Here is a 12,044-nt window from a genome sequence, read left to right as displayed (position 1 = left end):
CGGGCCAATGTTTAAAAAATAACTCAATAGATAAGACACCTATTACATATTACCTGATACATATTTATATGACATATATTCCAAATATATGTATATTATCAATAATGCAATTTTTCCGTGTTGACATATGGCTGCCGACTTCAATATTGCCCTGTAGTCGGCCATCTAATTGTTTTATATGTCTACTAAGTGGAGTCTTAAAGTCAACGAGGATACATAGTTAATATAATATTAAGTAACTACAGAAATGTAATAGTCGTTAAAAAAATTAGTTCTCACCCCAAAACTCATATTTATATTTATAGTTCCTTCATTATTTGGTCCTTGTTTACCGGTTAGATTGTACAACTGTTCAATTTTGACCCCTTTAAAAATTTGATTAGAGATTGGTATTGTTGTCCAAGTAATAAGTTCATACATTTTGAAAGAACATTCATCAATGACATCTTATTGTGGAAGTCTAAAAATGTGTAATCTTTTTTAATACATTCAAAATAAATTAGTACTAATTTGAATTACGTTTGAACAGTTTTATACTACTTAGGGGTTTTACCACCATTAGAATCTGTTTGTGTTTCATATACACAATGTCCAATTCTATATACATATGGATCTATTCTGGTCAATTCATAGTTTTTGACAAGCCGCGCTTGTACTATTGTAATATTTAATCTATTTATATCACGGTCTCCTTGCACACAAGATAATGCTTGTTGCAGAGCCATGGCAGTTTGCTAGTCCGCAGTTTCTTGTTACAATCTATTAGTAGAATCATCTAATGAAACCAAGTCTAGGCGTAAGAAGTCTTCGGGTAAATCACCAACATACGCCTACAAAATATGATTATTGTATTGAATATAAATTAATTTAATATTAATCTGATAAAAATTATAAGTACTGTTGGTATTTATATGATGTGTAGTGAACCCGGTAGATGCTACCAAATTATATGGGTATCATAGACATATGACTAGTGAAATCGTTTTACAAATATTATTTATTTAGCGGAACGCTGAACAAGACGATTCCGCATACGAATACGAATAAATTACGAACCACACGGCTATGGGGAATACGGTGACAGCCAGTGGTCCTTAGTCCTTACCATGAACTTATAATTATTATTACATAATACGTCATAATATTGTACAATATTAGTCCTTAAATATTATTATTATCATTTATCATTGAGAGTAATATTGTATTGTTATCCTATTGTTTACTTACCATATTTTACAATATAATATTAATAATATCCTTTAAAATAATATGTTATTGGTATGCGACTATTCAGACATGGTTTATCAAAGGATATTGGACTGGGCCTATCGGGGAACATTCCCCGAAAATGCGACCGATAAGCCAACCGGGGTGAAGGTAGGAATGTACTGCGCATTAAATCATGTCAACCATGTCGTTGACCGAACGTCGTCTTATTTTACGTTGATACGATCATTGTGGTCATTTTAGCACGATGCCATGATATCGTGTTATATTCATTGTCGCAATAGTATCATTGTGTTAGTGTGTTAGTGTGTTAGTGTGCTGTTGCACGACTGTGTTGCGTGTCCCGAGTTAACGTCTCCGCGCTGACTATAGATAATACGTCCGGGTTTCCGACCACGTTGCTGGTATTTCGGCCATTCCGTCGAATTTTACGAGTGCGTTATAGCTCTTAAATTCTTCGTTTGGTGCTGAAACTTTTTAGGCGTTTCACGAGTCGCGATTAATATTATCTAGTTCACTGTTCTCCGTTGTATTGAATTTTGTCAGTACGGACGATTTCGTTAGCCGTCGGCGTGTTTGAATGCCTGTACGCTTAGTCTTTATTAGGAAAACAGTAAGCTTGATTGAGTACAATGATGGATTCTGAAAACTCTGAGCCTATGGACATATCAGGTACTTGCGTTTATAATTTTGTATTTTTTATTAAAGGTGCCCAATTCTTGTAATCGTGATCAACTTTGTCACATGAGATAAAATTCTCATCGCATGAAAATAAATATTTAGTATTCTTGAAATAAGATAAGACTTTAGTCGAACCAAGAACCATCGACTAATATTCGACTAGGTAAAAAGCAGTGACAAACCTCTATCGCATGATAATTTAGTATAATATATAGAATAATTTATAAATATAGTTACCATTTATTATCATAATACCTAATATCTAGTAATAATACTGTCAATTATAGAATATACATTAAAGTATAATCTAGTTTATTTTGGTATGGCTAACTTTGAAGAGATGACTACTTTGATCGCTATTAACAACGTTCGTGAATATGAACATTTAATTCCCGAAAGATATATGCGAAAAAAAAAATTTATAAGTGATCCATTCATGTTGTCCAACCGATTATTTATTAAAAACCTACCGACTAACAAAAGATCTTGTTCTATATTTAATCGAATTAGCAAGGCTCTTTATTAAAACAAAAAGCTGTGCTTCTTCTATTGATTTTACTAGAATTTTTTTTTTTTTTATGATCTATGTTGGTCATTATAATTATAGTAATTGTGTTATAAGTAGATGATAATAGTCGGCACTCAGCAGTTTTACAGAACGTTTGAAATATTGGAATGAAAAAAAACTGGTTACTTCTAGTTTTTAACAAGTTAGATTAGATAATTTTACACTTTCAATCCAACTAGTTAAGTTATAAATTTATTATGAATTAAAACTAACTAGTTAGAAAGTTTTAAAAATAACGTTCTAACTTAACTTAAACTTTCTAACTAGTTAAGTTATGTATAATAAGCCCATAACATCAGTAAAAAATGCTATTGAATTATTTTTAATTTGTACTCATTCATTAATTTTATATTATTTTATAAGAATTAATATATATTTTTTTTTTATTAGCTTTCAGTTAACATCTATTACATGATAACTTAACTATACAAAATTAAACAACTAAACACAACGTTTAGAATTAATACTTTTAATTTAATACTTATTTTTTAATTTATATACTTTTATAATATATTTTAAACAATTACTGTATAATAATAACATAGTACCTTGTATAATTAATAAAAAACAATGTTTAGTGTATTTACCTATTATTATTAAATTTAAAATAAATTTAAATATAATAGTACAAACATAATTAATTGTATTTAACTTATTTTAAGCACGATAATTAACCTAATTAAATTATTATTTAACCTTAAATTTGGTTGATTAATAATATCAATAATTCTGATAGAATGAGTTCAAAGTTCTTTAACATAAGTACATTCAGTTATTTTTATTTAATTTGAATAGATTCTAGTGATGTTGAATTTTTAGGCTACAGGTTCCTATCAATCTTCATTGGGTAATAGTAGATTCATAGCATAATCTCAGCCAACAGTATCTAGTATAAGGGCAGTTGTGGCAACTCCAAATCACCCCAAAATATTTCAAACATAAGTTATGTTTCCTAAAAATTTGAATGAGCTCACCAAAATCCGCAATTAGTAATTATTATTTTACATACATAATTTTTAATAAGATTTATTTCAAATAATTTTTAATAATATGTTCAATGATCAATGTTTTACAAAGAAACTGAATTTCCCAGGGTTATTGGTTGTGTTGACTGCATACATTTGACAATCATACCTCCATCAACTAATATAAATTTGATCGAAAATCAATATCCTGAGTATATTTATGTTAACCGTAAAGGTAGTCACTCGATCAAATATTTATTTGAGGTTAAAATCTAGATTTTGTGTCGTTTCTGCAGTGGTTCACACGGAATATTTTATAACATTTGCCAAGTGACAAAAATCTTATTGATTTAGTTCAAGAATACCAATATTAAGTCTCATGCAATTAAAAGTATCACCTTTGGTAAAATCTATGACTTTTATCACATGCAAGAATTTGTCTCATGATTTCAAGAATTGGACCCCATGCATGTTGTATATTTCATTGAATATTATATGTCTTCATGTTGACATTATAACTAAATGTTGCAGGACAAGATAAAGAATTCAAGAAAAATACCACACCAAAAATTATTGAAAAAAAACATATTAAAAGTAAAACACGTAAAACGTATTTAAAAGACAAAAGGGCTCCAAGACCTCCACTTAATGGTAATAAATTAACAACTAAATACAATTTTGTGTAGTTTAAAAATAATAGATTATCCAAGAATAATAAAAATAGATTCATTGTTCGTCTATGTTTACAGGATACATACGATTTTTAAATGAAAGACGACCACAGTACTGTGCTCAAAATTCCAATTTACCATTTTCTGAAGTAACCAAAATATTAGCTTTTGAATGGAACCAAATGCCAGCAGATAAAAAACAAGTAATTACTTCATAACATATTATAAACATTAATCATCATTAAATGCAGCAGATATTAATATTTAGAAAACAATCCACCAATCATCAAGGATTTTAATTATTCTTCTATAGAAATGTTTTTTTTTTAGCCATACCTTACAGCTGCTGAACAAGAACGAGTTAAATATATTGAGGAACTAGAGGCTTATAAAAAGACTGATGCATACAGAAATTTTTTGGAGTTCAAATCAAACAGAATTAAACATGATATCTCTATCCAAAAAGTTTGTTGAAAAATTCAATTACATATATTATTTTCACAATATGTTTATATAATGTTAAAATTCATATAATATTTGTTGCATTTATTAGTCCACAATATACAAAATATGAAACATTACTATGTTCAATAAAATTTTGTTTTGAAATGTTTTATACCATTATCCAAGAAATTCATTATCTATTGCATTAATTATTTATTTTAAATAATAAATATTTATTGAACTATGCATCAATAATTTTACAATAGCAAATTAAAAAAAAAAGTTATATCTTTATTGTTATTTAATTTAATTTATATTATAGCTTTAAATAAAGATAGTTGCATGAAAAATATGTATTACAGATTAAGATTTTGATAAAATTATATACCCATTGCAATTTATTTTATTTAGAAACAAAAATTGAAAAAAGAACAACCATCTCATGATCACAAATTTATAAAGGTAATATTTGATTTATATTGGCGCTTTTAATAAATATAGTTGCATGAAAAATATATTTTACAAACTAACATTTTCATAAAATTATAAATTAAATGTTATTAACTATCTACGATTTATTTTATTTAGGATCAAAAATTGAAAGAAGAACAACCGTCTCATGATAGCAAATTTAAAAAGGTTACATTTTATTTATAATGGAGCTTTTAATAAATATAGTTGCATGAAAAATATATTTTACAAACTAAAATTTTCATAAAATTATAAATTCATTGTTATTAACTATCTACGTATTTATTTTATTTAGGATCAAAAATTGAAAGAAGAACAGCCGTCTCATGATAACAAATTTAAAAAGGTTTTATTTTATTTATATTTGAGCCTTCAATAAATATATTTGCATGACAAATATATTTTACAAACTAATATTTCCATAAAATTATAAATTAATTGTTATTAACTATATGTATTTATTTTTTCTAGGATCAAAATTTAAAAAAAGAACAACCATCTCACGATAACAAATTTAAAAAGGTTTTATTTTATTTATATTTGAGCCTTTAATAAATATAGTTGCATGAAAAATATATTTTACAAACTAATATTTCCAAAAAATTATAAATTAATTGTTATTAACTATATGTATTTATTTTTTTTAGGATCAAAATTTAAAAAAAGAACAACCATCTCATGATATCAAATTTAAAAAGGTTTTATTTTATTTATATTTGAGCCTTTAATAAATATAGTTGCATGAAAAATATATTTTACAAACTAATATTTCCATAAAATTATAAATTAATTGTTATTAACTATCTATGTATTTATTCTATTTAGGATCGAGAATTTAAAAAAGAAAAACCATCTAATGGTAACAAATTTAAAAAGGTTATATTTTTTTTAAATTTTCACTGAGAAGCTTGAGTAAAGTTTAGTTGCATGAAAAATATATGTTACAGATTAAGATATAATAAAACTATAAATGCATTGTTATTAACTATCTATGATTTATCTATTTAGGATCAAGAATTTAAAAAAGAAACACCATCTACATCAAGCAGTGGCGTAAGTATAAGAATTCAACTCCAATGCAAAACAACTTAAAGGGGGGGGGGCCCTTTTTAATGTAAAATAATAAAACTAGGTGTATGTCCTTAGTAATGTATTTTATTATCATTTTTTTTTTCATTAAATAACTTAATATGTATAGTTATATAATTTGTTAACGAATAACAGTTAAAATTTTAATTTTAAAACTTACGAAGTTGTCAATAACCCGTGAAATGTTCCTTAAGTTAAGTCACTCCAGCTTCTATGTTCAATAATGTATGCGGTATCTGATGGTCATTCTTGCTCCATGGAATTTCTTTGGCAATTGTTTATAATTTTTTATGAGGAAAATGACTGCTCTGCTGTAGCTAAGATTATAGGTGTTGTTAAGAAAATAATTAATGATAGACATACTACTAGAAAACTACTGCTTTTAAGTAACTGTGGAAAGAGTTCATTATTAAAAAACTTTAATGGCGACAAAAAATAATTGCTACTTTCTAATAAATATGATGTAAATGTTTTTAAAAGCATCCATACTTACTCTAATTTTGATGAATTAAATGTAAGTAAGGAGTAGTACATCATTCACTATTGACAAATTTATAAATTATGAAATAGATTTTCAACATGCATCTTCACAACACTCAATCATAAAATAATGCTGGTATTTATATATTATAAGATAAATTATATATACGGCGGCTCCAAAACTATTTATTTTCTAAAAACAAAGTGGTTAATTTGTCTGTATTTATAATTATATAATGTAAACATTGATAATTGATTTAAATGATATTCATATAACAAAAACCATTATCGATGGTTAATTTTTTTTTAAATTTTCATCCCAAATTCTTTTATTTGTGACAATAAAAACCCTGGATTTTTGGCCCTATTATAGCGACGTCTCCCTATTTAGAGCCACGGACAACTAGTGATAATTTATATTTTTTTATATTGAAGCTTTGAATAATGATATTTGCTTGAAAAATATGTATTACAGATTTTGTAAATTACAAATTCTTTGTTCATAATTATTAATTATTTATGTATTTATTCTATTTAGGAACAAGAATTTAAAAAGGGTAAACCGTCTTTACCTAGTGCTAACAGTAATACAGACCCTGACATACTAATATTTACTGAAGAATTCTTAAACTTCAATAAAGGTTGGTACCTATTTGTTTTAATTTAATTATTTTTTTTTATTATTGTTATTTTTTTTTATAGCTAGAGATAATGAACTAAGAACCTTTCGTAAAAAAGTAACAGATCAAAAAGAAGAAGTATGTGTCTTAGATAAATATATTGAAAACATGGAACATGCTAGTACCAAATTAGTGGCTAACAATGAACAACTCAGTGCTGGTTGTTCTAAGTATGAACAGTATTTAATTAAACTACGATCTCAAATTCTGGATGCTTTTGCTAACACTGCATTCCCAGGTAAATATTTCAAATTAATTGATTTACAATTACTTTAATAGTTCTTTAATGGTTGACAATAACTATGCCAATCTTTAGATTTTTGAAGAATGACAAATTGCATCTAAATTGTACCAAAATGTTCACCAATTTTAATCTCTTAAATCACAGTATTAAAAGTATACATGTATTTATGTTACCATCCCCTTAATTAAAAATAGTCGTGGAACAAGTTAACGTTACTCAGTAATTGGCAATCAATATTTTAATAATGATTGTGCAAAAAAAAAAGATAGAAGTCATAAGTTTTGAACATTAATAAGTCATTATTTAAATATATAACTTTACACATCAAAACACCTATGGAACCAAATATTATCTAGAAAAAAAAATTATAAATACATTTAGAGTTAGAAAAAAGTATATACAGTGAGTATTACTGGTCGCTTCACTCTTCAGGACTTCTACTCTACGAACTGATTACATCACTCAATGTGCTATAGAAAACCGCCCCAGATAGGCTTAGATCGCAAAGTCCGAACTAATTTGTATCTGCACTTATACTAACAAAAAGTATTCGTAGTTGTGTGTGCCACATAGCTGTGTATAATAAAAAAAAACTTCAATTGACCATAGCATTAATACTACTTGTTTTTGCACATTAAGTTTTGCATACTTATATCCAGCATAAAGAAGACACCACACTGGCATTTGTTGTCTCTGTCTGTCTTAAAAAATTATCATAACTTAAAAATAATAATATCATTATAATCCTCCATCATTATGAATGTAAAATTTGCCATGGTTTGTAAGAGAGACAAAAAATGCCTTATGGCGTCCTCTGAATTTATTCTAGTTTTAAAAAATAGTACTCGATAAAGTACATTTATGTCACAGTATAAGACGTTCTGCACAGGGTTGATAACAGCGTACCATAGTGGTGGATGTGAGAACTTAAGTCGGGTCACTAGCGTATTATCAATTTTATCCAAACTCTAAATTTAACCATTGTAATTTATGTTTAGTTATATTAAATTTGTATTTTATTAATGAGTTAAGTAATATTTGGGAACAACAAACATGAAACAATACACATGATTTAAAAAAAAGATAAACAAGACTAGTGGCTATTACCTTACCTAATTGTCTGTTTTTTTTACTACTTTTTTAATAGCCTTGCGAATCGTGCAAAACGAATACCTAGTAAATTGGTAGATATTAAAGTAGGATCGGCTGTTGAAAGTTTGTAATTGCTGTTTGTAGTATAGCACTATGGCAGAAAAAATATATTATAACAGTATTACCTATGTATAATGACAAACAAAAATAATACTTCCCATCTTAGTGTTGTTATGTTTAAACGTATAATGTTGAGGTATTAATTTATTTAATATGATTTAAAATGGCCAAAAAATACACTATTTTATCTATAATTTAAATAATTGTGTTTATTATTTCAATAATTAAAACACATTTTTCTTTTTTTAGATAACACTGCGCCACCTACTCATGAGAATATTGACGCCTGCATCATGAATTATTTCAAACATCAAACAACTGGTACTGATGCTGATCCATCTTGGATTACATGTTTCAAAAACGGTTTATCTAATTTGGATCCTTCATAATGATAAAATAAATAACATTTTAGTTTATTAAACTACAATTCATATATTTTCTGAATAAGTTTTTATTTAATGTGATACTCCTAAATCCTAGAAACAGGGGTTGTAAACCTTTTTCTGGTCATGTGCAAAATGTTGTAATCAAGGTCTAAAAACGTATTAGTTATAATAATAATTTTGTTTATTGGTACCTACAAACATGACTTATCAAAGTGATGGGTGTTCCAAAAAAAAGTTATCAACATTTTTAATATCAGATGTGTTTTTCATTATTTTTTATGTAGCACATGCAGCATTAATTTCATCCACAAATACACATTATCATATTAAATATTATAAAAATTGAAAATTGCATGAATTTTTAACTTCCAAAATATAGTGTACTTACACTACAATTTAATAATTTTGTTAATATTTTAACTTAAATTAATAAAAACACAATTAAGCCCGTATTTTCAATATTTTTTAATCAATAACAACTTATGTGGATTAAGGAATGTGGTAGGTACCTACAAGTGGCTACAACTTACCTATTACATTTTCAAGGTTATTGACTTCGAATTAAATATTTTATCAACATTTCATTTTTACGGTTCCAAAATGTAACAACAAATACAATAAAAAAAACACATTGCAAAACCAATACATTTTAAGACAATTGTTTACAATAATAGATATTGAATGCCATTAAGTAATCATAGTGTACTTTTTAGAAATTCAATAGTGTGCAATAGTGTCATTTTATTTAGATTTAGAACCGGATACCAAGGCTGGTCTGAGCAAGTAGTGTAAGTTGTGAAAATTTGTGTTACTAATTTAAAATGTTCAAACTTGTGGATAGTTGGTAAATAGTAATATTATAATATGAGCAATAATTAAAATCGTGTTCATATTATTATCGTTCCTGTGAAAGAGATTGTTTTTTTTTCAACAGCTAGTTACACTAGATACATTTTAGCCTTAAATTAAACACTTGTTATCCTATTTCGTAACTGAAATGTTCCGAGATGGAAAAAAATTTAGGATCCACTGCCCTATAGTAATCACAAGAAAAGTCTCTTTTCCGAAATGACACATGTAATTGAACTCGTTATCCACTCATATTAAAAAAAAAAACGAGATTATATGTTTGGTGTAAAATATTATCTGTATCAGTTAATGGTATCAGACTAGTATTATACTCTCTCATCATTACAAGAAAATTATTAAAATAAAACAAAAAAATATATTTATATAATTTATTGAATGCTCGACGTGATCAATTAATAAGTCGTCACGCATATACCGCAAACGAGAAACTGAGGAGTGTTCCTGACGGTAGGCGTGATAGACTGCTGCATAAGCGCGCCTTACACACTCTGAGTAGGTAACTCTATGTGCGTTAAACCCGGAATACGCACGACAAATCACATGTCACACATTAATAATTAATATTTAATAGATACCTATAGCCCATAATATTATGTTAGTCAATGATAATGTTATAGGGACACCAACATATGAGACGTTGTCGTGTGAAAAGTACAGGATTTTTTTTTAAATTTTCCAGAGGAAAAGTGTGAAAAAAATGCAAATAATAAACGAGGCTTATTCCAAGAAGACACCTCGAGAGAAACGTCTGACTATGGTTCGATTGGGTAGGGAGTGGAAATATTGCACTATGCAGGTTTCTATTACTAATGATCATTTACTACTAATACAACGACAAGGTTAATTGCCGAATGTATACGATGTTCCTTAGAATCCAGTAGTAAGGAGGCCCCTTAAGAGGATGTCACCGTATTTTTTTTCTCTCTTTGACCAGTTTGACCCACGCGCAACATAGCAAATTTTACGTTCACAAAGGTAATTATGTAATAATATAATCATAATAATTTCTAAAATTAGATTGAAATTACTTCCTATAAAATATGTAAAGCCGTTAAGGTAAGACTACTATCTAGATTCTAGGCCATATCATAGACTTTTTAATAATGTAGTTTAATTAAATTAGTATACTTACATTGTTTCGATTAATTGAAGTTTATAGTTAACATGATACGTAGTAATGTTTGAACGGCATAAACAAATATTAATATGATATTTTCTCAATATTTTTTATGAATTCAGAATACTGTCACGACTCACGATAAATATCTTTGGATTATCACTTTTAGAAAGTTATTTTGAACTCCTGGGTTTCCGACTTTAACCCTACAATGCAGTAGTGGTAATATAAACAGAGTTTGCTTGGAATCGTTTATCATATACAATGATTTTATATCATTAAATTAAAATTCAACACATCCATTACAATATTAGCCACTTGACATTTACTATACAGCAGAGTGGTATCCACTTGTCAACATTTTTCAAATGAGACAAAATTTTTATTTTTTTTTCATTGAAATATTGGTATATTAGCTGCTTTTTCATAATATTATTTCTATTAATCCCTAAATATGCTACATAATGTGTGCAATATAAAATTGAATGTATCTGATTCTAGGTCATTCAAAAAGATCAAATCATATTATATAATTTGATCTGCAAGGTTCGTGATCAAAATAAAAAGTATGCACAATTTATAAACATTTTAACCCTATTTATGAGTACCTATATGACGTAAATGGTTATGATTTAGGTAAAGATACTTGGAAACAAAACGTTATAATTGTGTACACTTACAGTCCCTGAATATTGCAGTTGTATGTTACATTTATGTTTTGATAAATATTAGTTATTATACTATTAAAATAATCTTAAAGCTGTATTATTATGTAATAGTTTTTCTACATTAAATACATGAGCCTAAAGTTCATTTCACATAAGCTTCAATTTCAACACTATAGATACCTACCAGACTCTCATTTAAATCCTTGGTTGATCATAATCATGCACTCAATTTAGAATTTCTGAATAATATCATCTTGTATTGGAAACCCGA

The 12,044-nt window shown here is 27.2% G+C and overlaps 1 protein-coding gene and 1 pseudogene across 1 annotated transcript; one reads left to right on the top strand and one right to left on the bottom strand.

The window, feature by feature from the left end:
- Nucleotides 1–231: 231 nt before the first annotated feature.
- On the bottom strand, nucleotides 232–1,465 carry LOC111032696 (annotated as a pseudogene).
- LOC111032714 (nucleolar transcription factor 1-like) lies at nucleotides 1,434–9,168 on the top strand. Its single transcript, XM_022313160.1, has 12 exons — nucleotides 1,434–1,899; nucleotides 3,973–4,092; nucleotides 4,191–4,315; nucleotides 4,443–4,577; nucleotides 4,968–5,018; nucleotides 5,145–5,195; nucleotides 5,323–5,373; nucleotides 5,499–5,549; nucleotides 6,036–6,080; nucleotides 7,135–7,237; nucleotides 7,299–7,514; nucleotides 8,982–9,168. Exons 1-12 carry the CDS (start codon nucleotides 1,860–1,862, stop codon nucleotides 9,119–9,121), a joined length of 1,128 nt encoding a protein of 375 aa, XP_022168852.1. The 5' UTR covers nucleotides 1,434–1,859; the 3' UTR covers nucleotides 9,122–9,168.
- Nucleotides 9,169–12,044: the final 2,876 nt, after the last annotated feature.

Source organism: Myzus persicae, unplaced genomic scaffold, assembly GCF_001856785.1.
Source record: "Myzus persicae strain clone G006 unplaced genomic scaffold, MPER_G0061.0, whole genome shotgun sequence".
Taxonomy (NCBI): Eukaryota; Metazoa; Arthropoda; class Insecta; order Hemiptera; family Aphididae; genus Myzus; species Myzus persicae.
Note: the sequence above shows the minus strand (reverse complement) of the source record. Positions and strands in the feature narration are given on the sequence as shown.